The 27,449-nt window shown below is 41.2% G+C and overlaps 1 protein-coding gene across 4 annotated transcripts in view; it reads right to left on the bottom strand.

Moving 5' to 3' along the window:
• Window positions 1–27,449, bottom strand: part of NIPBL (NIPBL cohesin loading factor) — a 271,388-nt gene that overhangs the window by 102,496 nt on the left and 141,443 nt on the right. For all 4 annotated transcript variants that reach the window (XM_039543426.1, XM_039543430.1, XM_039543427.1 and 1 more), the window contains one exon: window positions 14,848–16,386. In XM_039543426.1, the coding sequence (XP_039399360.1) occupies window positions 14,848–16,386 (1,539 nt within the window). The remainder of the gene's footprint in view (window positions 1–14,847; window positions 16,387–27,449) is intronic.

Here is a 27,449-nt window from a genome sequence, read left to right as displayed (position 1 = left end):
GCCTTATGGTAACAAGCATTAGTCTAAAAAACACATGCTAATGATTTTGCTCTGCTTCAAATTTACAGGATACTTATAAAAATTTAAAAGGACACACAACTTAACTGTCAAACAGAAATGTGATTTTTATTTCCTAAAATATTTAAGATTAAAACATTGAGGAAAATTTGTTTTCAATGTATTTAGTTTTTGCATTTGATAGGATTTAGTGTATAGTTTGTTTTACTGTTAGCACACTGTGTTTCCTCTAGTTTGTGTGCCTTTTTGAACAGTAGTATAGGAGGGGAAAACATTTTGCAGTTTTCTTTAGAAAAGATTTATAAAACCACAAAAATTGGCAGGAGGCAACAGGGGCAGGTGAACTACCTGAAATTCCATTTAAGTTTGGAAATCGACTAGGCTACGTTGATGAAATGCCTTTAAGATATTAGCTACCATGCATGTTAATCCTTTTTTATATTTGTACACTACAATATATTTGTAACAATCAAAATAATCATAACGAAACATCATAATTTTACTAAGATACTTTATACTTAATACTTGGGAATCTTCACATTTTAAAATAAAGACATTTTATGTATATGTATTTTACTGTACAGCATTGTAAACAAAAAAATTCTGAACACTGATATGTTGTCAGATACAATCCATCACTTTTCACACTTAGCAAAAATTAATACACCGCTGTACTCTTTAGAACAATTTACTTCAGGACCTCTGCAAAGTCTTAACTACATCATAATCACACACATTGGTGAACCCTGTGAGAACATGGTTGCCCCCAACATGGTTAAAGCGTATTTCAATTCTACTGTACAAACAGGATGGGTGTTATAACCTTGTCTGTGAAACATGCTAAAGCTTTGGCAGATCCAAATATAATATTTCCTAGTTAAAACAACATTTCTGTGATCCACAATTAAATAATACTGTACTCGGGAATACTAGAAAAGTATGTAGGGAGGTTGGCATACAAGATGTGTACTTTTTCTGAAAAAGTGCTCTAAAACAGCTTCAGTCTGAGGGTTCAAATGTATATTAAAAGTTTTGACAGTTAATATTAAAAAATTACTTTAAAAATAAATTCACGCAAGTAACCAACAGACAAGTCCCAGAGTTCAGTAACCAAAAGAGACATCCTGTTACGCTTTTCCAGAATAACTTTTTTCCCTAAAATTCCTAGAGTCACATAAACAATTTCAGCTTGTATCTGTAATTACAAAAAAACACCTCTAATTTTAATTAAAATACTTTCCCCTACCTAGTTGATCATCTAAATTAATAATACAAATTATCAGTTGATTTTATTCTGAGAAAAGTCATGGTTTTTGCATTTATTTTAAAACCTGAAAAAAATACAAGTAACTTGGTTCCCTCACCTTCCTTTATTTACACTATCCAATAATATGATCAGAAGTCTTTCATGGTATAGCATTTTGTCTGTTGGAATCTTTATTTTTCTACAAAAGACTAAAAGCCTATTGTACAATTAAATGCCCCCAAACTTAGTTAATCCAGAGGTAAGGTTGCCCAGTAGTGCATTATGACATCCCAGAATATGGTGTGGCTAAATTTAAACCACTATGAACCAGGAAATGAAGAGTTAAGACACATGCTACCCTTGCAATGCAACTTTAACTTTACCAGCTGGAGATGGCAACAACCACTAGGAATGGCTCCACAAGGGTGGTGTAAAGATTAACAAACTATCAAGGAGAATGGATTCTCTATCTTTGAATGCCTTCAAATCAAGGTTTACTAAAAGATGTTTTAGTCAATCACAAGTTAACAGGCTCAATATAGGCGTAACTGGATGAAATTCTCTAGCCTGAGATACACAAGTTATCAGACTAGATGGTCTACTGTCTCTTCTAGTCTTAACATCTATGAATTTATAATAAGTAGATACGAGAAAGGATTAAGTGAATGTGCCATTGCTTGTACTCTGTTCCATAGATTCGAATTCCAGCATTTATTGACATGCACTCCAGCTGCATTCACTATGTTAGGCGTAGCTGTACTGAATGGATAAGGGATTAGTAGAAGCAGCCTGGCTACAATATGAAGAGAAACACATATGGAATATGAGGGATCAAGGATGCCTCATTTGAGCACTGAATTTTGTAGGCTGTGTCAGTAGACGTGCATAAGGGTGTCTTCTTGCCATGGGGATTATCAGCAGTCTGGTGATAGTGGTTTCTGGGGCTTAGTGACAGGAAAATAAAGGCAATGTCTCAGAAGAAATCCTCAGCACAAAGGTGAAGGGGTGATAATATTTAGTGAGTCTGGTGTTATTTGCATGGAGTAGGGTTACTGTTTGAATGTTGGCCAGGTGCAGGTAGCTCCTGTTTACTACACCTGACATAAACCCGAATTTTGCCTTAGCAGATAGAAGGTGTTAGACTTGGTCCTTCAGTGCACCTGTGTAGCATCTGTGAGGACACAGTGTTAGTACATGCGTTATTAATGTGTTGGGGTATAGCCTAAAGAAGGCAAAATTAAAGTTGCATTGTGGGGCTCATGTGAATCTTAACTCTTCATTTCCTGGTTTTCAAAGGTTTAAGTTTAGTCACTCTTCACAAGGCTCTACCGAGCAACTTTAACTCTGTTTAATAAAGTTTTAAGACATTTAATTTCCTTGTTTTTAAAAAAAAAATAGTTTCTCAGTATTTGCACATACCACAACCCATCTCCCCACTCCACTGCCTCTGGCTCCTTGCCACTGATTATTCTAGGCACAGAATGTAGTGTAGTGGTTGCATGTTGGTCCTTCCACTACCCTTGCATCATCTCCTTATCTCGTCTTCTGCCTGTCCAGCACACTGATTCTCCTGCCTCAGTCCTTCTGCCCATGGAGAAGCAGGCATCAGCCTGGGACCTGCATGTTAAGGAGCTGGGGTAAGGACACAGAAACAGTCCAGGGACTTGCATGGAGTCAGTGGAGACATTTTTGAAGGGGGACAGACGTGGGATCACATCAGAGGAAGCACTGTCCTGTGGTTAGGACACTAACCTGGAACGTGGGAGGATCTGGATACAATTCCTGGACTTTGGGCAAGGCACTTAGGTTTTGTCTACAAAGGAAGTTATAGAGATCATAATATCGCCATAACGGTCTCTGTGGATGTTTATTTCTCAATAAGAGTGGGTTTTTTTTCCTCTCTCATTTCTTAAACCATTTTCAAAGCAACATAACCTAAACTGGAGAAAGGCACTCTTGACACCAGAAGAAGAGTGTCTACACAGGGAGATAAGCTGGTAACTATAGCAATACAAAGTCACACCTCATCTAATAGCGATACTGCTTCCCACGTAGACAAGACATGTTTCTGTCTCAGCTCTTCATCTGTAATATGGGAATAATAGCTACTGTGAAGATAAATACACTGAAGACTTTGAGGGGTGCTCAGATATTACAGTGATGGGGGGCAGATTAGTGCCTGTGATTGATGGATGTGGGTTTCTGGAGAGGAAAGAGTTGAAGCCACCTCAACATCCCCCACTGCACAGCTCTGATTCCCTACTTTCCACCCAACTCTTCCCTGCACTGTTCCAACACTCCCCCTCATTGCTCTGACCTCCCATAATCCCCCCAACAGCTCAGACTACCCTACCACAGCTCAGAGCTGCTCCCACTCATCCAACATTACCTCTGTCATGCCTAATACCAAATGACTAAAATCAGTTGGGGGATGATTAAAATCATAGTTTTAGCCCCCGGTATGTTCAAAAAAAGTTAGAAGAACCAGGTGATTTTATAAAATGTTGAGTTGTTTAGGGGACTGTATCTTGGAGAGCCCTTGCTCAACTGACCCTAAACTTAAACCAATAACTCTATCTCACATCCCCATAAGATACAGCAAATTTCAAGGCAATCTAGATAAAGATGCAGATTTTAGAGCATTTAGAATAGCAGGCCTTTAACTAGAAAGCAATGAAAAACCTCAGCTATAGCACAGCATGAGCTCTTTTGTACCAGCGGCCACGTATAGTGGAAGCCAATGGAGGCAGTGAGACAATTTTGATTAGTAATCGAAGTACACGACTAGGAATCATTTCCACAAGGTGGTTTTTATTCCTTAGTGTCCCTTCTCTGAACTTCTCACCTTTACCTATTTCTAAAATGAGGCTAGTACAACCCACTTTTGACAAATGCTTTGAGATCTTTGAAAAAAAAATATGAAGTGCAAAATCATATAATAGTACTCTGTTTAAAATGAAGTGGCATTGGAGACAGGGGCGGCTCTACAGTTTTGGCCGCCCCAAGCACTCATGCGCGGGAGGCGCCCCGGAGCCGCGGACCTCCCGCGGGCATGACTGCAGAGGGTCCGCTCGTTCCGCGTGGCCCGGCTGGACCCCCCGGGGCTGCGGACGGTTCGCGGATCCCGCGGCTCCGCTTGAGCTGCCGCAGTCATGCCTGCGGGAGGTCCAGCCGAGCCGCGGGACGAGCGCTCCCTCCGCAGTCATGCCTGCGGCAGGTCCGGTCGTCCCGGGGCTCCGGTGGACCTCCCGCAGGCATGACTGCGGCAGGTCCGCCGGCGCAGCCTGCCGCCCCCTAGATTTGGCCGCCCTAGGCACCAGCTTGTTTTGCTGGTGCCTAGAGCCGCCCCTGATTGGAGACCCAAATAAATAATTTCAATGCCTTGTGAAACTAATTCAACAATTCTGTGAACAACTGATCATGATATTATTTTGTTTATTTTTTTGTGAACCTGACCTTCACTATTATCACTATTCCTGAACAGTAGAGACACTGTTGGCAGATTCATGACCAATGATGATCAATTTGAAATTTTGTTTTTATTTGATAAGTGTGGTGGGTTTTTTTGGTTTTGTTTTGTTTTGTGCACAAATGTAATGCTTAGTATCTTTTTTACCAATATGGAAGTTTTGATTTTGTAATTGATGTGACCCACAGATTTGTCATGCCCTGTGTTATGATTAAACAAATTAAAATTTGAGCCATAAATCCTCTTGAATGATATTGTTTTCAAAGCAGAAAGTGAAATTATGCCTCAACTGAAGTATTTCCATAACTTTTTCCTCACATTAATTTAACTTCTGCTGAATGTAAACTTTCACTTAAAAAAAAAAAGGCACATTTCTCCAATCATGAATGTCTAAAAGTAAGCAAGTACATCCAACATTCAGAAATCTAAATAAATGGCTTCATTTTCAGAGGTGTTCACTTCTACCAGAGTTGTGAGTGTTTTGCATCTCTGAAAAATTAGACCACAAGTTTCTAACATTGATATCTGCAAAGATAACCTTTCAAATGAGAACCAATTAAGTGCTGACTTTTTGACTCTGCAAAAGGACAGTCCATGTTATTCTATTTTTGCTCTCAAGGAGATGAACAAAATTTACAATAATGTGGTCAGTTTCAGGGCTGTGTTCAGAAGTAGATGAGCATCATGTCAATTTCACTCTTTTGCAGCTTAGAGAATACTTGGAGCAGTAGCAAAGGCACTCCCTGGAGTGGAGAAGAAAAAAAAATAGAGGACAACCCACACAACTCGCGGTAGACTGGACATGGAGAGAGGGGTGAGGTAACTGAGACCTCTCCTCTTTGCAGTAGCAAACTAAGATGAGAGAGAGAGGGATTGTGTATGTCTTCTTACATCTGACAAGTTTATCTGATATTTACTAAGGAATGGGCATACAAAAGATGAAGCTTCCAGAGCACTATGTTAGTATAAATCCTGGGAGTGAGAAGTGGTAAAGTCCTGTAGTGAGACTGGGATTCTGCAGGCCCTGCAGGACCTACTACCATAATAGTGGGAGCAGGTAAAATGTATGTTGTTGCTGGTGGGATTGGGAGGGGCAAAAAAAACCAGATTGCAGTAATTTGTGGGAAAACACTAAATCTCTCATCAGTTTACCACGTAAAAATTCCGTCTGAATTTCATAAACCAATTTTTTTTTAAAGTAGCATGGAGGAATCTGTCTCTCTTGCAGAATTTGTGGGATCTAAGGTTTTTGTGGGTAGGAGTGGGACAAAAATGCAAGAAACAGTGCAGTAGTGGGTGGGAGTAGGTATTGTGGGGTGGGATGGGAGCAGAATTTTTAGAAGTCCTATTCAGAAGTTGAAAAAGCAATGAAGATATTTCCCCCTAATTACAGCATTCTAGTAATGCTGTTTTGAATACCTGTATATTTAATATACAAATTTAACTAATTTAAAACTTTTAATTGTGTATTTTCTTATAGTCCCTGTGTCAGGGCCCCTGCTGGAGGCCTTGTAGCCCTGCATCACCCTGACCCAGAGTAGAGCAGTGAGAAATCCTCTAGGCAGCCTAGAGTGGCTGCAGAAGAGCGGCCAATCAGAGGAGCTGCTGGAGCGACCAATAGGGGGCCAAAAGGGCCAGATAAAAAGCAAGTAGCAGAGCAGAGTCTTCAGTTGCTGTGTGGAGCTTGATGAGGGACGCCTGAGTGCCTGTCTCACTAGATGAACAGCAGGCCATGGACAGCTCACTGCAGAGAGCCCACTGGCCAGAACTGAGCCCAAGGAAAGCTCTCAAGACCAGCTGAGAGACCCAGCGGCCAGGAGAGTGCTTATGAGAGGCAGGTGCCACCCTGACGTAAGACCAAAAAAAGAAAAGCATGCTCACACCCAACCAACCAAAGGGAGCTGCCCATGAGAGGCAGGTGCCTCCTCCCAAAAAAGACTGTGATTGCAGGTAGATTGGCTACAGAAAAGGGGGCACTTGCAAGAGCTGGGTGCTGACAAGGGGGCACTTGCAAGAGGTGGGTGCTGACCCGGTTACATTATGGTACTAGAAGTGGGCTCTTCGGATCGACCTTGTCTAAAGGGAACCAAGTCAGAATTCACTGTTTAACTGCAAGCTTTTAAATGTTTTATTGTGTGAGGCCAGAGCCCGAGCCCGAAGAAGAGGCAGTGGCAACAACTAAACAGTGAAGGCAGAGGCCAAAGGAAGGGAGAGGTGGAGGCAAAAACAGTAAGACAACGAAGCCAGAGGCAGAGGCCGAAGGAGGGCCAGAGCCAGAGGCAGCCACAGAAACAGGCAAGTTTTTAATTATTTATTGGGCAGAGCCAGAGGCAGAGTTAGCCCCAGTGGAGTACACCCTGACTAATGGGGGCATGAGAAAAGACTGAGAGGGGGGCGGGGGGAAGAACCACCGCCTCAAACCTGTCTGAAGGGGGAGGCATGTGGCAGGGTGGACTAGGTCCTGAGGCCCCCTGCTGGGGGCCTTGTGGCCCTGCATCACTCTGCCCCAGAGTAGAGCAGCGAAAAGTCCTCCAGGCAGCTTAGTGGCTGCAGAAAAGCGGCCAATCAGAGGGGCTGCTGGAGAAAGCAATAAGGGGCCAAAAGGACCAGATAAAAGGCAAGCAGCAGAGCAGAGCCATCAGTTGCTGTGTGGAGCTTGATGAGGGAGGACCGGGTGCCTGGCTGGCTAAATGAGCAGCAGGCCACAGACAGCTCACTGCAGAGAGCTCACCGGGCAGAACTGCACCCAGGGAAAGCTGCCGAAGACCAGCTGAGAGAACCAGCAGCCGGGGGGATACTTATGAGAGGCAGGTGCCATCCTAATATAAGACCCCTTCCCCCCCGCACCAAAAAAGCAGGCTCACACCCAACCAACCAAAGGGGGCTGCCCATGAGAGGCAGGTGCCACCACGAAAAAAGACTGATTGCAGATATATCAGTCAGAGAAAAGGGGGCGCTCGTGAGAGGTGGGTGCTGACCCCGTTACATTCCCACATGCTCCAAGTTTTTTCCAGATGCCAGGGGAGCCTTTTAGAACAATGGACATGACTCTCAGCTGGTGTAGTCAATAGAGCAATACCTATTTATACCAACTAAGAACCTGGCCCATTGAATGCAACATTTAACAGGACCTTGTTCGAAGCCTCTCTCTATTATTATACCAAATGGAAGTTGTATCTGCCATAAATCCCAAATGGTCTGCAGCTCTGCTGGTATAGTCTAATGTTTATAAAGGCTCCTTCAAACACTACACTCATCAAAATAATCAATAAGTCAAACTTCTGTAACTTCCAAGCATTCTAGATATTGGTTTCACAACATTTAATAGCTGTTCTAGTTTCACCACTGGAGCTTCCTGAACCATAGCCATCAAACTTATGGGACTTAAAAGCTCAACAAGATGTACTTATACATTTTATAAATTCCATGAACTCTGTTTTTCTCGTGGAATTTACAAACTTTACCAGCTTCATGCAAATAGCTACAATTCACAAAAAAATTGCAAGACTTCTTAACTGTGGCGTTAATACCTTTCAGCTCCTCCGCTACTCCTTCCCAGTTATGTTATAAATGTGAACTGCCCCATACATCTCATGAAAGGGGGGCATGGATCAGTGTTCACATCGCACTCCCCATCAGTACCCAGCCCAAGCCGAGGAAGCTAATGATCCAACCAGAAGACCAAATTTGGCGATGAATCCTGGTCATGTGCCACCTGAGGCATATGCTAAGAAGATCTCATGGAAGCAGTGAAGGACTCTCCTGACCCAACCAGAGAACTATGTGGGAAGAGCAGGAGGAGAATGAAACATGCCAAGCTCACTTAGCCACAACACAGATATACCCTGGATGCTGGGGTAGGTACTGGGCATTCCATTGCTACCATTTCTGGGAGCAGAAACCACTACCTCTGCCTCACTGGGAGAGAAGGCCTTCAGCAGGGCCACAGTGTGGGGCAGAGCCACAGGGAGCCCATGACAGGTTATGCCCAGGACCATGGAGTGCATTACTCCAGCCTGCCAATTACCATATGAATGGTGCTTAGACTACATGTCCTGAAAACTCAATATGGGATCCAAAAAATCAAGCAGGATTCTTTACTTCTTTACTTAATATTCTGGAGGCCAAAGTATACCTCTACTGACACCAAGATAGTTCCATTTCCATCAATAGGTTTGAATAGATGTAACTGTTTGCAACTTCAAAACAATTTTGATGATGACACACAAGTACATTTCAGGAAAGATGTGGACAAATTGGAGAAAGTCCAGAAAAGAGCAACAAAAATGGTTAAAGGTCTAGAAAACATGATCTATGACGGAAGATTGAAAAAACTGGGTTTGTTTAGACTGGAGAAGAGAAGACAGAGGGGACATAACAATTTTCAAGTACATAAAAGGTTGTTACAAGGAGGAGGGAGAAAAATTGTTCCTCTTAACATATGAGGATAGGATAAGAAGCAATAGGCTTGAATTGCGGCAAGGGCGGTTTAGGTTGGACATTAGGAAAAACTTCCTGTCAGAGTGGTTAAGCACTGGAATAAATTGCCTAGGGAGATTGTGGAATCTCCATTATTCGGGATTTTTAAGAGCAGGTTGGACAAACACCTGTCAGGGATGGTCTAGATAATACAGTAACTCCTCACTTAAAGTTGTCCTGGTTAACGTTGTTTCATTGCTGATCAATTAGGGAACATGCTCATTTAAAGTTGTGCAATGCTCCCTTCTAATGTCATTTGGCCGTTGCCTGCTTTGTCCAGTGCTTGCAGAAAGAGCAGCCTGTTGCAGCTAGCTGGTGGGGGCTTGTAACCAGGGTGGACCAGCAGCCTCCCATCAGCTCCCTGTGCTGCAGCCGCCCCTCAGGCTATCAATTGCCAGCAGTTCAGCTGTCCCTCCCCCCTCAACTGCCATTTGCTGCTCCTGCCCTCTGCCTTGGAGCTGCTCCCAGAGACTCCTGCTTGCTGTGCAGGAGGGGAAGGGGGGGGGGCGCTAATGTCAAGGTATCCCCCTCCCCCATGATCCTGCACCCCCCTTACCCCTTCTCCATATAGAGCAGGGAGGGGACACCAATGGAGAGAGACAGAGAGCTTGGGGCAACAGCTGCTCTCTCAACTTCCTGATCCACTTAAAAAGACAATGCACTTAAGAGTGGGTCAGCTTACTTAAAGGGGCAGTGTGCATCTCTCTCTCTCCCACAAACAAGGTGTGGGTCTGTCTATCTGCTATGCTGTCTCCCCTCTCTCATGTTGCCCTGTATGAGAGGCTACATTAACAACAACGTGTTAACCCTTGAGGGCTCAGCCGAGTGCTAGTTCATCATTTAGCAGCAAGGCATTCCCTGGGAAATATCCCTCCCTCTTCCACTCTCTAACTTCACCACCTCAACCAAGCTTCACAATCATCATAGCTGTGAACAGTATTAATATACTGTGTGTATATTTATACAATATATAGTTTTCTAGCTGGTGAAAAAAATTTCCCTGGAACCTAATCCCCCATATTTATATTAATTCTTATGAGAAAATTGGATTCGCTTAACGTCACATTTTTCAGGAACATAACTACAACGTTAAGCGAGGCGTTGCCATACTTAGTCCTGCCTTGAGTGCAGGGGACTGGACTAGATGACCTCTCGAGGTCCCTTCCAGTTCGGTGATTCTATAAGTATAATATTGGCTCTGCAGTGTTAGTCGGAGTAAGTATCAGTAAAAAAAAAATAAAAAAAAAATTAGTTGCTTCTGTAGGAAGAATACACTTAAGGAGCAGCTTTAAGTAAGATGATGCCATTTTTACACAGTCACAGAACAGTTGCATAGAGCATTAACAGCGTGTGTTAACAGAAACTTCTGGGGAGTGGTTAAAATCCTCTTTGTAGATCTAGCAGAATCTGACAGCATTTAGTACAAATATCCATGCTGATTAATCCTAAAATGATCTGTCTAAATATGATAAATGGTACTCTGCACTAGACTTTGTCAAAGGTTCTTCGGTGAAACCACTGAAATTTTTAAGACAAGCTCGTGTGCGATATGACAAGACTCAAAAAAGGTATTCTACACAAGTCTCCCAAAAAAAAAAATCCCATTTGTCCTATGGAGAGTAGGAAGCTTTTGTCAGCCAGCATCAGCTTCTACAGAACTGAAGCCTGAAGCCTGCATTTAAAAATAATTAAATTTATTTTTGTTGTGGTGGCAAAGACCATCTTCCAAACATGAACTGAGTGAATTCACCAATATCTTCCTAAGTCTGCAGACAGTTCCATTTCCTCTGTGGCTGCTCTTTATTTTGGCAAGCTGCTGCAGAGAGAAAACTGCTCCTTTCCAAATTCTATGAGTAGCCAGGAAACTGACAAGAATCAGCTCAATTTCATGCTGCAGTTGACTGACACAGCTAGGAGCAGAAACAGGCAGACACTGGAGCTATTCACTGGAGAGAACTAAGAATTGGAGTCTGGGTAGAGGAAGGACTGCAGATATAACCCACTCACTGCAGCCAGAAATCTGAGGAGAAAGAAGAGTATGAGACCCTCCACACACAACCCACCTTTGCAGTAAGAGGCTTTGGAGTAGAATGGGGAGGATGAGTGACTCACAGATTTTAAGACCAGAAGAGATTATAATAATTTATTACGACTTGAATAACACAGATCATAGAAGTTCACCAAGCGATGCCTGCATCAAGCCCATAACTTCTAGTTGAGTTGGAAATATCTTTTAGAAAAACATTCAATCTGTGAACGGAACAGAGAAAATGTTCCTTCTGCCTTCAAACAGACAGAGGGGATTGAGAGATGATTCAAATTTATTAATGGCCTACTACCTAGAGGCCTATATGAAAACAGCGATCCCAAATCAAGGTTCAGGATAACAACTTGTTGGAGAATCCAAGGAACCTCTCCTCTTTCCCAGCAATGCTCATATTTTTTAAGGTCTTTGACTAACAGGCTTATTCCTTTATTAGGTGTCTGGTAAAATTTCACAAGCCCGTGTACCAGGGATGGCTGTGAAGCAGAGAAAAAGATTGATGGAGAAAAATCTGCATACCACTAAGGATTTGTTTAGATGCAAAATTGCACCAGTGTAACTAAAGGTGTGATTTTTAAATGGATTTAATTTGACTTCTGCTAAAAGCTATTTGGACACTTATTTCAGTTGAAACCAGGTTTATTTTAGGGCAGCTTAAGTTGATTAGAAACAATTTTAAGTTAAATCAAAATAAACCAATCAAACAGAATGAGTATCTATATAGGGTTTTGCAGCAGTTTAACAAAATTTGTTTAAAAATTAAGCCAGAGCAACCTGTGTGCATAGACAGGCCTATGAGAGGTTTCTTGGGCAGTAGGAGTGGAAGAAGAAAGGAGAAGGAAAATATGGGGAAGGAGGTGTAGAACACCATGAGGGAAAAGTAAGAGAAATAGATGAAAGTTAGTGGGGAAAAAGAAAATGGACATTGAAGACAACACTGGAAAAGACTCACCACAACCTATTATATGATAGAAGAGAAAAAAGCTGAGTGAAACCATGCAGGAAAGTAAGGAATAAACAAAAGCAAGAGTGCTATAGAAAGTTACGTTTATAAGAATGTTTGACAAAATTTCAAAATTAAATATTGTACAAAATAAACACAGAACAATAAATTCCTTTAAATTGGAGAAGCAGTAGTTTTGGGGAAATGACAAGTGTTTTTCACACTGGTTAGGCAGAATCTTCAGCCAGCAGCTGCCAAGTGAGACTTTTAGCTCTAGTTTTTGAGTGTTTTCAAATTACACCGAATTATTCAGCATCACACATCCAGGGCCACCCAGAGAATTCAGGGGGCTTGGGGCAAAGCAATTTCGGGGGCCCTTCCATAAAAAAAAGTTGCAATACTACAGAATACTATATTCTCATGGGGGCGCCTGCAGGGCCCGGGGCAAAGTGCACATCATGGAATCAGATTGTCTAGAAGATTTTCAGATGTTAATATAGAACACACATGCAAAATTTGAACTGCAAAGGCAGTTTCTGAAAAATGTGGATGGCCACATGTCAAAAGGTTATAAAAGAAATCTAGTTACTTTAACTACAGTCTCTCCATAGAGCTTATTTCCAATACTGTAAGAATATGTTTCTAGAAACAAAACTGAAAAAACTGACAGATGCTAGTTTAGGGATTTACATTTTCCCCCACTAACAGAAAAAAACGTTTTCACTTTTGAAATATATCTAAGTGACAATATATTGCATGTGTTTCTATTTATGGACTATAAAAAGGGGTAGTTTAATTTCTATCAGCAAGAGTTTGAGATGAATGCATTGCTCATGTGTGGAAAAGCCATTAATCCCTAAATGGGCAATTTAATCATCACTAAAAAGTGCCATTACAACCTTTAGCCACCATGTGTTCTCTACATGCCACATATTACAGAAAATCTATTTTAGGAATATTTTTAAAATATTAATATATTGGTATACATAAACTGCATAGGGCTCAGTGGGCGCAAGAACCTCTAAAAATTATCTAAACTAGATCTTCTATACATGACAAAATTATGATTTCAAAGTCCACTATCTTAGGCCCTTCCAAGGGTAGTGCTGGATCCCATCAGAAAGCATAGAATATTCCTTCATCAATGGTATAAAGCTCCCATTTTTAATCTTGTAGGCTCCTGAGATGAGACACACAAAATTGTGATTTTTCATTTCTAGACAGGTGTTATTGTTGCAAGACCAAGTCCTAAACCCCAGAAAGATAATTGTGTGGGGAGGCAGGAGTGAATTTCACATTTTGGAGATGAGACATTTTTTAAAAAAATAATTGGTGTTTTGAGCTGCTCAGAGGTTTGGAGATCTAAAATAAATTGCGAGCAGAGATTAGGTGTAGCAGTGAAAGGTGCATGATAAACTATAAAACCATGTGATAAATTTATCACAGATATCTCCATACTTATGTACACACACACGCACAACACACAAAGAGCATCTTACTGAATCAAGGCAACTTTATAAAAAAATTTCTAAATGTCAAATCTGTGAGCAATTAGACATGATGTTAGCTATTTAAGTAGCTATGGGCTCATATGTATAAATTTATGTATTTGAAAGCCTCTTCCGCCACACAATTGATTTATCCTTTATTTTGTGGCCTGACAGACTTATAGATGTTGACACATTATGATTCTTTTACAAGTTTTACATTCATTTAACATCTAAACACTTAAAACCATAATTTTTAACTTGATGGTAAGGTAGCTTTCACAATGTGGAGTTATAGTGTTTATCATCTAGACGAACACTAAAACAAATTTGGTCATTCATACAAATTAAGTGTTAATTCAACACAAAATCACCCACCTAAAAACACTGAATGACATACAAGCTACATCAAGTAAGATTCTGTCTACACTACAAATTCAACTGTCAGCAGACCAAGTTATATATCAGTTAAACTATCTTCAGTCTTTCAGCATAGATGGGATCAGACAGACAATGGTGTCTCCAAATTGAGCTAAAGGCTCAAGGCTAATATGTTAAAACAACCACGCTGCTTTAAGCATATTGGGGGACAACCATGTAATAGTATGTGGGTTCCTGCAATACTCATTTATAGTGCAGATTGGATAGATGGCTTTGCCCAATTCAACTAGGTGTCCCTACTGAATCATATCATTCCATTCATTTTTTAAGAACCTACAGGTTCCAGTAATAGTAAAAAGTCTTAGGCTGGATTATACGTGCGGGTTTTGCACTGGTGTAACTAAATTGATTTATTTGCCCCACTGCAAATCCCTAATGTAGAGGCATTTAAATCAGTGTAAATCATATTTATACCATATCTATGCACGATTTAGAATGGTTTACGTGTCTCTACATTAGGGATTTGCACTGGGGTAAATAAATCAATGTAGTCCCACCGATGAAAGATTTCTAATATTGACAAGCCATTGCATAACTGAGCTTATACAGAGTCATATGGAAACAACTCATGTAATCATAGAAATAATTAGTTTAGTGCCATTCAATTAGCTCAAATTTAAAAAATATTTATTCAATTTCTATCAATAGCAATATTAAAAAAATTTAAAAAGAGAGGGAACTTACTAAATGTAATACAAATTAACCTTAAAAGAGTCTTACCTTTATTTGATTTGGATGACTTGTTCTTGTTGGGTTTAAAACAAGAGCTCCTTGATTTATCTTCTCTGTCTTTAATAAATTTTTGTACATCATCCAAAGAAAGCTTTTGCAGAACAACTACAGGCTTAGCGCCTTTATTTAGATCTTCTACCAGCCCAATCTTCTCCACTTTGTCCTTTTGTTCACCCTTAATTTCACTTTTCCTTGGCTCCTGAGTGACATTGCCATCTTTATCACGCTTGATTTTTGGAATAACAAAATGTTTCAATGCACCAGATCTTCCCCCCAACAAATAACTGGGAAACTCTGCCTTATTGTCAGTGTGTGGTTTATTGCTATCCACTTTACTCTTATTACCATCTGTCCTTCGTTCATCCTTGCTGTTGGGTGATTTAAAACCAGGTTTATCAAGTCTTGATTTACTAGAATCTCCTTTGCTTTCCTGTTTAATACGAGGACTGTCTGGTCTTGATTTCTGTTCCCCAGAAGAGAACCTCTCCCTTGACTCACCAGACTCATGTCTATGTTTTCTTTCTAGTTTCTCAGTTTTTGAACTATCAGATTTAATCCCATGTTTGGAGTCATGCTCACTTTTGCTTGAGGATCTCAAATATTCAGGTCTTCTGATCTTGGATGGATCTCCCTTATATCTCTCTGATTCGCCCCTATCCTCAGATTTTTGTTTAAGGCTATCATGGTCACGCCTTGGTGTCTCAGGAATTGAACGTCCATCTGGTCTTTGTTTTGTTGGATCTGATCTACTTTCAGATTTTACCCTGGAAGGATCAGATTTAATTTCCTGTTTATGTTTAGATATTTCAGGTTTCTTCTCTGAAGATGGTTTACTAGAATCTCTTCTATTATCATGTCTATGTTTTGGTGTTTCGGGCCTACCTTCATTCTTCTGTTTTGGTGTTTCGGGCCTACCTTCATTCTTCTGTTTTGGTGTTTCGGGCCTGTGTCTTATTTCCTGTTTGCCATTATTTTGTTTGCTCTCATTTTGTTTCACGTCCATCTGTCTGTTCTCGTTTTGTTTTGTTTCCATCGGTCTGCTCTCATTTTGTTTCACATCCATTGGTCTGCTGTCATGCTTACTTTCATGTTTAGCTTCTATCTGTTTGCTTTCATTGTGTTTACTTTCCATCCATTTGCTTTCATTTAGTTGCACTTCTGTCTGTTTGCTCTCATTTTGTTGAATATCTGTCTTCTGACACTCAGAATCTGACTTTTTCCTAAAGGTTTCAGGATGGTTTTCAGGTTTAAGTTTAAGAACTCCAACAGGGTCTTCTTGGGGAATAAAAATAGATCCATCATTACACTGTTTTATTTCTTCAGGCTTTTTTATGGTGTCTGAGTCCTGAGTTACAGATGCCTGAGAGTCCACTCGTCCTGCTTGCTGAAGATCAATACTAACCATCAATGCTGGCCTTGACCCATTTCCTGCAGAACCTGTCTCCTGAGAAGCTGGTCTATTTCCTCCAGTAGCACCCCCAGCCTCCTGTGGATAAGAATCTTGTTTTCGCTTCTTCAAAGGCTTATCTGCAGATTGAAAGAAAAAAAACACAATACACATGAAAGGATAAACCTCTAAATGAAAGACCCCCAAAAAACCTGAAAAAAGTCTTCCTACACAAACACAGGCAACAAACCTACCCTATGAAAGTAAATGTGTGGGCATATTCTGTAAACACATTTTCAGTATATTCATGGTCTATGGTTAAACGTTAAAAGAACATGGAGGATAACATGCAGCATTCATAAATCAGCAAATGTAAACGTTAAGGTGTTCCTCCATAACCAGAATTGCTTTTTATGCATAGTGTAATACATTTTCTACTGCAGGATTCAGTGCATGTATAGAGTGGCGAAGAAAGCAGAGTTTTGTAGCGAACAAGGCATGGATTCTCTCTGCCCAGTTCACTGTGGTGTTTGGATTGTGTGCAAACAGCTTAAGGGACTAACACTGAACAGTGAGAATAAAAATAAAACAAACAAACAAACTACCACTTCTGGAGAAGTACAGTGGGAGAGTTGAGGACTGCACTATAATTCATATACACAAAGGGGCAGTATTCTGAATTTCCAAACCTGAATACTTCACTTTGCAAGCTTAATTTTTTTAAATATTATTTTTGAATGAAATATATATATGATCTAACTTCAATGACTTGATTGAACAATTAAGATGTCAATTTACGGTTTACAATTTACAAAATCAATGTATACTTAGAGTAGAATCCCAATAATTTTGGATATAAGCAGCACCTTGTCATGGGGTAGATTATAAGAAGTCTATATAAAAATATTATATAGCATGTATATCATCCATTAAACCTAATTCATTACTATCAGAATTTCCCAACAAGGTATTCTAAATGAACATTCATCTGGTGTGTCCCGGAAACTAAAAACTTTACTTGCACTAAAGCCCATACTTTCAGTTGTCACAAATCTTTTTGTATTTTGCAAAACAAGACCTGAAATGTAGGGTTTGTTTTGTGTTTGTTTAGCTTTTAAAATACCCAATTTTTTCCTGAATTTTCAGTTCTTTACTGCAAGATGGATTTTCCCAGCTTCACCTCAGTGTCAGAAGAAAAAAAAACAGACAAGATATAAGAGGAAAAAACATAAAAAGGTGTCAAGTATCAGAGGGGTAGCCGTGTTAGTCTGGATCTGTAAAAGCAGCAGAGTCCTGTGGCACCTTATAGACTGAAGCCATGGCTACACTTGCAAATTTGCAGCGCTGCAGCAGGGTGTGAAAACACACCCTCTCCAGCGCTGCAAATTGCAGCGCTGCAAAGTGCCAGTGTGGTCAAAGCCCCAGCGAGCGCTGCTCCCAGCGCTGTATGTCATTCCCCACAGGGAGGTGGAGTACGGACAGCGCTGGGAGAGCTCTCTCCCAGCGCTGGCGCTTTGACTACACTTAGCGCTTCAAAGTGCTGCCGTGGCAGCGCTTTGAAGTGCAAGTGTAGCCATAGCCTAACAGAGGTATTGGAGCATGAGCTTTCGGGGGTGAATACCCACTTTGTCGGATGGAAGGACAAAGTGGGTATTCACCCACGAAAGCTCATGCTCCAGTACGTCTGTTAGTCTATAAGGTGCCACAGGACTCTTTGCTGCTTTTAACATAAAAAGGGTAACCTTCAAACTCTGAGGGTAGGCAGAGAGATGAGATAAAACTCCACAAATTGATAATCTTCACAGAGGGAAAATTACAACCTCTGGAAGATTCTCACCCTGGAGAGTAAAAAGCTTGAAGTATCTTCCCTAAAGTTAAAATGAGAGCAAAGTTGTAACAAGCAGCAACATGGTCAATAGCAATAATGTGAACAAGGGATTTTTTCTTCTTCATATCTCTATCTCCATATCTATAGAATGAGGACTCGGATTACTCTTAAAAATGCAACATCACATACAACATTCACAACTGCGGAAGGAAACAGCAAGCAGGTATTAAAAACTAAAAGCTAAAATTGCAAATAAGGAATATTGGAAAATGAAAACAAAACCTTTTTTTGAATGTGGGAGCGCTTTACTTTAGAAATAAGTTCTGAAACAAAGTGTCTGGAATAGGATTCCCTTCCAGCAGCTGAAGACAAGCAATAATGCATTGTAAATCTGTGAGGAGAGACCACATAATTGGCTTAACATATGTCTATGAACACTGAATCCAGGCAGGCAGTTGTGATAACCTTGCCTCTGATCAACTGACCCTTTACCCAGACTTTTAGTTCAGGCCAGCCAGGTAATAGCAATATGAAATGAACTCAGACATCCACTAGACCTTTTGTTAACAGCATTAACCAGCAGATTAAGAAACAAAATAACGGTTGGAATTTCTAACTGCTTTAGACTACTCCAAGTAAGAATTCCAAAGACATTTTCACATCCAGTGTACAGAGAAGGGCCTCCCTGAGGTGGGCATCAAAGTATGAGAATAATGTGGGAAAGCTGATGGGCTCACTAAGATGGAACTCTGACACCATCCAGAGAAGTCATGAGGGCCTGAAGCTCATTTACTCCACAAGATGAAGTTACTGAGACTAGGAAAATGAACTTACATGAAAAAAAATTAAGCTCAAAAGAGCTGAATGGCTCAAAAAGAACTTTTCCTTCAGTTTTGTCAAGACCAGAATAACTTTTTATGACACAGGAGGTTTTATAACAGGAGGCTGAAGAAGTTTCAAACCCCTAAAGACTTGACAAGAAGTTGCAGAGAAAAGGGTCTACCTTCGACTAGGTCACAATAGGACAAAAGAGCTGTTCAATGTATCTGGGAGGATTTAGTCTAAGTTGGCCTCAAACAAGCAAAAAAGGTGGTCAAGCAGTTTTTGCATGGAAAGGGACTGGCAATCTTCTTTCTAGCCATTGCAACCTTCACTAATGTTAAGATGACCTGACGTTAAATTCCTGCCCGAGTTTCTTAGAGAAGAATAGAGACCACACCTTATTACTCATATCCAAATGTGGCTCATCTAGGACTCTGGCAAAAAAGGGTGGAGAGAAAAGGGTATGGATACACTGGAGATTAGGACAGATTAAACAGGAAGGAAGTTATGTGGGAGATGCCAAATAGGAATGGGAACTGGGTTTGGAGGAGTAATTTCTGACAGATGTCCTCTGGTTAGGATTTACTGGTTGATGGGGTTTATTGTTTTATATGGTATTTGTAGCCTGCCTGTAGTCCTTATTCATGCACTCTATGGATTACCAATTCAGTGTTGCTGAGAGGTTGCAATAAGGATTAAGATGTTACCATTAGACCTTATTGATGCTTCTTCCCAGCCTTCTTCTCTTACATATCTGCCTTCAGCTAGCTGGATTTAGTCCTCTGCTAGTAGGTGTCTAGTAAATTTTAAATAACTGATTATGTCTTTAAAAACTGTGGATGAAACCTGACTGGATTACTCTGTATGCCTATTTGTCCAATTGTCTGCAGATGGATCTAGCATGAGCAACGGGAGGATCAGCAAGCTAGAGTGGTTCACCTGGTTAAAGCAGGAATGTAGGCATTCTCACACTAAAATTATGCAAGCATCTGGTCTTCTTGCTTATAGGTCAAGAGAGAGAAAGTGGGAGTATTGCTAGGATTCTCTTCTGTACCACACATTTTTTGAAGGTGACTAAGGAGGACACAGAGGAAAGAATCAGTTGCTAATTATTTTGGGTGATTGCGGATGGCTTTTCTGTATTGTTTCATAGCTGCTCTAAAAAACACAGGAATAATCCACCTAGATTATGGCTCATGCATACAGCTGGTCATGTTATAAATTCTGTTTCTGAGATGGGATGAGAGAATGGGGATAGTGAGGCTTACACCTTTTGTCACGTTCAGACTGTTGCTTCCTTCATCTTGAGGAGACAATAATAGGGAGTCTGTAAAAGGACATAAGAGAGTTCAACATTGTTGTGGAGTCAGACAAATGTCGTTTTCACAGCATAGTTTTGAATAGATTGGAGGGTCCATTATTGTTGAAGATCTGCTTAGACTATCAACTTCTTGGTGCAGGAACTGTGTATTTCAGGTTGTGGTGAGGCAGTTCTAGCATCATTCAGTATCCATTTAGTCCAGTCTTCCTCAACTGTTTTCAGTGTGGGTTTAAGTTTGAATATGGCACAGAAATGGCTCTTAAATTCTTTTGTTCCTGAGAAGAGCAGAAGCTTGATTTAGATGATCATTCATCCAAGATTCCATAATGCTACCCCACCTATTCAATACTACTATGAGAGGTAGTGACAGGGGCGGCTCTAGGCACCAGCAAAACAAGCTGGTGCCTAGGGCGGCAAAATCTAGGGGGCGTCCCCTGCTGCTGGGGGGGGCGGGAGGCTGGATCGGCGGACCTGCCGCAGTCATGCCTGCGGGAGGTCCACCGGAGCCCCGGCTCGGCTGGACCTCCCGCAGGCATGACTGCGGCAGCTCAAGCGGAGCCGCCGGACCCGCGAGCGGGAGGTCCAGCCGAGCCGCGCGACCGGCGGTCCCTCTGCAGTCATGCCCGCGGGAGGTCCGCTGCTCCCGCGGCTCCGGGGCGCCTCCCGCGCATGACTGCTTGGGGCGGCCAAACAGGTAGAGCCGCCCTTGGGTAGTGAGATGGCCTGAGTACTTGTTTTCCAAGTATATGTCTACAACTTGGTGACTGCTAACTGCGTGAAACTAGTCTGAATCAGAGTGATGTTGGTTAGCTAGAAAAAAGACCAGAAGAAATAGAGAAATTGTGAAGATATCATCTCTTTCTCCAGGTTCACCACCTAGGAATTTTGTTAACTCACTTGCATACATCCAGATAGCAGCGGTGAAAACGTCTGCATTTTCATCTTGGCTTTGTAAGGAAGTTTAGACCTTTCCTATCAGATATGGATTTTGTCACCCTCTATCCATGCCTGTCATCTCCAAAGAAACATCTGTCTGTCCACAAACATGATCTCTTAAAAGCCATGTCCCACTGGAACTATGAAACTATAATACAAGGGGGCCTACCGCCCACCTCGCCAAGCAGCAGCAATGTGAGAAGCTGGAAGTAGCAGCAGCCACTGCCAAAGTTAAGTGACTTAATACTGTTTAAGACCATTACCCAGTGCTAAGGACGCTACCCAAATTATAAAATTTACAGAGACAAAACACATTTAGAGTCCTGTTTCTTCTCCAACAAGCTTTTGTCTGTCATTTATCACTGGCTACGTCCAAACAAAAAAAACCCAGCACAATCTGACAATGAAGCAAAAATTAGTTTACTGTAGGTTAAGTATATCCCTTAGGCTTTGAAATTTGAGCTTCTCCTACACAATAACACCTGCTGGATGAAAGACTCTCTCACTAACACAGAGAGGTGGTGGTGGTGGTAAAATCAGACCTACCTGTGAATTTTTTTTCTTGAAACCTTTATGCTTGACAGTCAAAAAATAGGAAGCCCCTTTCCCCATTGAAAGGAGACAGGGAAGGTCTTGTGGACCGATGCCTGGCCTTACAAACTGCCACTAGCACCATCTTCCAGAATCAGAGGGGTAGCCATGTTAGTCTGGATCTGTAAAAGCAGCAAAGAGTCCTGTAGCACCTTATAGACTAGCAGAGGTATTGGAGCATGAGCTTTTGTGGGTGAATACCCACTTCGTCGGATGCTGTTAGTCTATAAGGTGCCACAGGACTCTTTGCTGATCTTCCAGAATGATAGCTCCCAAATTTGAAAAAATATTAATTATCTAAACTTTATTTTTAATTAAAACTACTTCCAAAGAATTCATTTGCAAAAAACTTATGACCTTTTTTATAGTAATACTTAATTTTCTCAGTCACACTGTTATGGTTACACTGAAAATTCTCCTAGCGAGGATCCTGCTGTTACATACGGAAGGTCCAAGATTTTTTTTAAAAATTGCAGGTAGGATCAATAACCTTCTTGGCTTCCTATTGTGAGATACTCAGGATTGCAGAAAGGCAAGCTCACCTATTTATACAATAACTGGAGTTCGTAGAGATGTTTTGTCCTTATTGGTGCTCCACTTCTGGTGTGTGTACGCAGTTGTGTGATTTCAATCAAAGATTTTTGTCAGCATTCCCCATGGATAAGGCCCTACTAAATTCACGGTCCATTTTGGTCAAAATTTAATCATAGGATTTTTAAAAGCATAAGTTTCATGATTTCAGATATTTAAATGTGAAATTTCATGATGTTGTAACTGTAGGGAGTCATGGGGAGGTCACAAGGTTATTGTGGAGGGGGGGGGTCATGGTATTGCCACCCTTACTTCTGCACTGCTGCAGGCAGCGGGCAGTCAGAGAGTGGCAGCTGCGAGCCCAGTTCTGAAGGCAGCGCCGCCGTCAGCAGCAACACATAAGTAAGGATGGCACAGTATGGTTTTGCCACCCTTACTTCTGCATTGCTGCCTATAGAGCGGGGTCCTCAGCCAGCAGTCACCACTCTCTGGCCACTCAGCTCTGCAGGCAGCAGTGCAGATGTAAGGGTGACAATACCACAACCCCCACCAACAAACAACATTACACCTCTCACAAATCCCACCCCACAACCTTTCTGGGTCAAACTGGGCGTTCTGAGAATGCTGCTCCCCCCGCATGAAATCTATATAGTATAGGAGGAAAAGCACACACACACACACACACACACACACACACACACACACACACACAAAACAGATTTTATAGGGAAGACCAGATTTCATGGTCCGTGATGCATTTTTTCCCAGAAGTGAATTTGGTAGGCCCCTACCTAGGGGTCTGTACCTTCATCTTACATATCCTTGTGCTCCACTGTGAGGGTATAATAGGGAAGGATGGAACTACTGTTGCTCCAGTTGCTTCTCAACCTTGACATCCAGGGGGAAGGACTCCAGACACAGAGGGGAAGGTTGGCAGGTAGTGGAACACCCATAGAGACAAAACAGCTCTACAAGTAACCTCCTCCTCCAAGTTATTGTCCCGATGGGAGCTCTACTTTAGGTGACTCAAAAGCCATCCATGAACTATGGAACGGCATTCTGAGGAGGAAGATTCAGTACAGTCTGGAGACCAGTCTCACCAAAAGGCTGCATCTGCCCTGGAAAAATGCATGATAGCATAGTGCTGGGAAAATATGCACAAACAACTGTCTGCAATGAGTATGTTCTTAAGTATGGCTGTAGAGGTGCATTGTGCCCCAATAGAATGGGCATTCATTCTAGGGGGATGGATTCCAGACACTTCGTAACATTCTAAAGTGCATCCTGAAGCTCATTGTAATAGTTCTTAGGTGGAAATCTGGCATCCCTTCATTCTCTCTGTGGTGCTGCATAAGATCCAAAATATTGGGACATTTATGACCCTCAAACCAAGGGATAAAAATGGCTGCTTGGGAAAAGTCACCGGCAGAAGTAACACAGATGACGGCTCCTTTTTGTGGAATCTGGAGCTTTTCCTATGTTGTTCCAACTGGTCTTTGGGGCGTTTGACACTTGACTGGGCAAGACCATTGGGCCATCTACAACTTGCTATATTTCTCTTCATTGTAGGGATGCAGATGCCAAGAGATTGCAGGGTCCCCCTAGAGTTCTTCAGTGAGTGATGGGATTTGTCTTTTGTATCACTGAAGAGCTTGGGCTCTTTGAAAGGAAGATCCTCCACTGTATTTTGGACCTCTGTGCGGAGAACAGAGGATTGCAGACACAGCTTGATGCATGACTACAGCAATTGCCAAGAACAATTTGTGTCAGCTGCATGGAGAGAAGCCTGTAGAGAAGCTTTGGCAATCATCTGGAGAGCCTGAAATGGTTTCTTCTGGTCTTGAGGCAAATAATCAATGTGAGTATTTGCTGTAATTGATAAAGTCATGCTTTTGCCATCAAAGCATGATAGAGGACAACCCTGAATTGTGGACTGGCCAAAGAGTACCCCTTAAGGCCAAAAAAGTCCAAGCATTTAAGTTCTGAATCATGAGAGGTTGATCTGGATCAATGCTGTCCACTTCTCTCATTAACGGCATTGACTACCAGACAGATATGATTGCTTTCTATAAGTGCATAGGAAGGATAAATACCAGGGAGGGAGTGGAGTTATTTAAGTTAAGGACCAGTTGTTGCCACAAGAACAAATGGATATAAAGTGGCCAACAAGAAGTATAGGATTGAAATTAAATGAAGGTTTCTAACCATCAGAGGAGTGAAACTATGAAAGCTAGATACCTCACACTGTGACAACCCATCACTAGCCATAGATGGTTGAGAAGGAACGTGAGCAATGGTGGTCTGCCCTCCCTGACAAAAGAAAATAAAAAAATCTCTGATCGAAAGTGCACAGGTATGTGCACACACTTGTAGTGGAGCACCCAGAGGGACAATAAATCAAAGATCATGCCTTCTTAAATCACTACTCTGGAGATCCATGAAAACACACAAAAATTTGAAGGAATTAAAAAATATCCTTCATCTTAGAAGACGTTGACTTTATGCATCTTTTGTAACTTTGGTATTCAAATTTCCAGCCACTTAGATCCATAGATTTTTTTAATTATTATTATTTTTGCTGCAATGTCAGTAGCATATCTGGTACTTAACTAGCATATCATAGAGACTAAGATTTCCCTTTCCTAGATCCAGGTTCTGATGCAGAACAAGACCTTGTCTAAGTTTGAGTGGTGGTTACAGATTCATTATAAATCAAACGAGAGCCAGGACCTGTGGGACCAAAAAACTGCAGCCAGTTTCTGTGACCTGCTTCTTTGTGATTTTAACTGCCTTTGCAACCAGTGGAGTAGGTGGGAAGGTACAGTGGTGTCCTTTGGACATCTTAGAGGTATGACATCCAACTTCTCTACTTCCAGATTTTTTTTCTTTTCAGGCATTGCTCCATTTTTTGTACTGTTACTGTACAAACAAATCCAACAACAGCTCCATGAACTGTCTTATGACAGTCTGAAGAACAGCTTGATCCAGCTACATTCTCCTGGGCATGCATCTTTCCTGCTGAGCAAAGGATAGATGTGATGTTTTCTTTCTATAAAGTACCCTGAGGGAAAGGGAAAGTTTTTGTTCTCAAGACATTATCAACGTCATTTCTAGCCTCTTGTAAATTACACAGGCTTTGGTGGTGGTATTTTCTGTGAGGATCAGCACATGATCAGGAGAGGATGTTGGAAATGAAGGAAGGCTAATCTGATGGCTCAGATTTCCAGTCAGTTAAGGCTCCTTTCTCATCCTTGAACCAATACCGCTAGAGTCACTACAGAGTACAGACACACCCTTCATTCTTGGAAACTACTGTTTGTCCAATCTTTGAGGGTATGCCCATGAGCAAAGGGACATTATAACTGGAACCAGTGTGTATATCTTCATCTACTTGTTTGCCAGGTTTGCAAGACAGCAGTGCCAGATGAACGGTGTCCACAAAGGAAACCAGCATATCAGGACCTGCGGTAAGTATGGTGGCTGGATGAGTGGTGACTGGGTCATTTAAACAATCTTCTCTAGTCTCTCCTTTAAAATGAACACTTTGTCCAAGACAGTATCCAGGACTGTAGGTCATCAAGTCTCCAAGGTTATTGCAGCTGGCTCCTTACCGTATTTAAGAGGAAGCCATGTTCCTGCAGATATGATACAGTTGCCATGAATTCTTATATGACTTTAGACAGAGAGGAATCGAATGGTTAGACATGTATGTTCTGTTCTCCAAGAGTATCATGTTGACAAGGGTCTTTTGTAAATACCTGTGGAAAGGTAGAGACCAAAAAAGAGAAACTGGTATTGTTACTGCCCTTCATTTTAGCAGAATTGCGGGTACTTTCAATGGTTCTGCTGTATTAATGTGTTATGGTAGGCCTCTTTATGAATATCATATAGATGTCATGAAGTCACCTTAGTTACATCATCCTTTCATCTCCTTTCTCTAATTTGACTTGCTTGTGGATTTATTCAGACTGCAGGTCCATGATGTCTTGAATGTCTCCATTCCTCTTCAGCATCTCAAAGGAGATTGATTCCATACTACTGATTCCTGGCTGTAAATGGGTTAAAGGCTGTAGAACAGAGCTAAACTTTTAAATATTTTAGAGTGTGAGTGAGAGTGTGTGTCTAAAATTAGTTTAGCATGGAACATCAAAAAGCCTTATGTTTCTGAAAGCTTACTTAAATAAGCTTCCAAAGTCTCTGCAATAAGTAGACACCTAAGGTCTGCCATAAGTTCAAGTCTGAAAGCAGAGGACTTTAGAAACTTGTGTTGAGGGGTGACTGCTAATTTCTGGAGCCAAAAGACCCAATCTCCTTCTAGTCACACAGGGAAAAGGAACACCCCATAAAGAAGGATGTCAGGAGAAAACACTGAGACTAAGTAGTTCCTCAGCTGATCTGCCTTAGCCTTAGGCTGAAGGAGGCTTAAGAGCAGTTTTGCTGAATTCAGGAAGTTGACCAGCTTATTTTTGGAAGTGTGTTTGTAATAGGATGGTAATGTGGGTAGTGTTATTAGGAGCTGAAAGCTCACACAAGGCATTATAATTTTTCTTCTCCTGATCCTTGTAACTCTGTGCTCCTGTCAAGCTGACTAACGTGCCTCTGTATTGTCGGGGCAATTTACATTAGTACACTAGAAAATTGCATGACTAAAACTATGGAAGAGTGGCAGCCCAGCTTGAACACCATTCAGACACTGTAGTTCCGTACTAAATCTCTCTCATTTTAACAGTTTAATGTGTAACCTACTTTAACCTCTCCCAAGAAATAGGTTTTCATAATGAATATGTTGAAAATATAGCACACATACTTAGAATTGTAAGAAAATCTGAAAAAAAATGAACACAGAAAAGTGTAAAAAAACCTGGTAATATCCTTAGTGAAAAAAAATGACCATTTATTCAAGTACTACTTGTGAGAGACTGATTTACAATTTGGTTTATATCCACCAGCTTATGTAAGTGGCAAACTCTTAAATGTTTATTGCCAAATTGTTTTATGCTCCCCAACATTCCTCTGATAGTTTACTGATTTATTCTGACACCATCATACCTTGGATTTGAAATTACCGGTACTTTAACTAATTGCAATGACATTTATGCAGCCTGATAATGAGCATAGCCTACGTCATGTCATGTTATGTTAATGTTATGTTAATTAATATCAGAGTGGATTCA

This window comes from Mauremys reevesii, linkage group 6, assembly GCF_016161935.1.
Source record: "Mauremys reevesii isolate NIE-2019 linkage group 6, ASM1616193v1, whole genome shotgun sequence".
In the NCBI taxonomy this organism is placed as follows: domain Eukaryota; kingdom Metazoa; phylum Chordata; order Testudines; family Geoemydidae; genus Mauremys; species Mauremys reevesii.
The sequence above is the reverse complement of the archived record's forward strand: the minus strand, read 5'-3'. Positions and strand labels throughout refer to the sequence as shown.